General features: G+C 69.8%; 1 protein-coding gene across 1 annotated transcript; it reads left to right on the forward strand.

The window, feature by feature from the left end:
• Positions 1-64: 64 nt before the first annotated feature.
• LOC110595258 (signal peptide peptidase-like 2C) lies at positions 65-616 on the forward strand (the record flags this gene model as incomplete). The annotated part of the gene is made up of 1 exon (XM_021710361.1): positions 65-616. A coding segment is annotated over one exon (552 nt), but the record flags the coding sequence as incomplete, so codon positions are not given.
• Positions 617-620: the final 4 nt, after the last annotated feature.

Raw genomic sequence — 620 nt, forward strand, 5'->3', positions numbered from 1 at the left:
GGTGCGCCGCCCGCCTCCGTGGCCACGGCCGAGGCCCCTACATGGCCGCCCGAGCCTCCTGCAGTGGCCCCCGTGGCTGCTGGCCGGCCTGTGCACCCTGGTGGCCCTGCTCTGGGTGGCCTGCTGCCATGAGGAGTCCTGGGCGGGGCTGCGGCAGGACGGACTGGGCCTGGCCTGCTTCCTGCTGGTGTGGCTGACGGCGCTCAGGGACGGCGCCTGCTTCCTGCTGGCCCTGCTGGCCTTGGATGTCTTCTTTGTCCTCGTCAACCCCCTCCTCGCCAAGGCGGGCAAGAGCGTCATGGAGGAGGGCACCACGGGCCCTGTGGAGTCCCCAAGCCGTGAGCGGCTGCCCACAGTACTACGGGGTCCCCGGTTGGGCAGCTCGGCCCTGAGAGCGTGCGAGCAACCCTTCTCCATCCTCAGCTTGGAGGGCATCGTGGTCCTTGGCTTCCTGGCCGCCTCCTGCCACCGCCTCGACGTGCAGGTCCACTCACACGGGGCCTGCTCCACATCCTGCACTGTGGCTTGCGCCATGGGCCTGCTGGTCACATTCACGGCTGGGCTCCTCATGATGGGCCAGCCGGCCTTGCTCTACCCAGTGTCCAGCGCGCTGCTCACCG

The sequence above is a fragment of the Carlito syrichta genome, unplaced genomic scaffold, assembly GCF_000164805.1.
Source record: "Carlito syrichta isolate Samal-C Ts95f unplaced genomic scaffold, Tarsius_syrichta-2.0.1 Scaffold76921, whole genome shotgun sequence".
In the NCBI taxonomy this organism is placed as follows: Eukaryota; Metazoa; Chordata; class Mammalia; order Primates; family Tarsiidae; genus Carlito; species Carlito syrichta.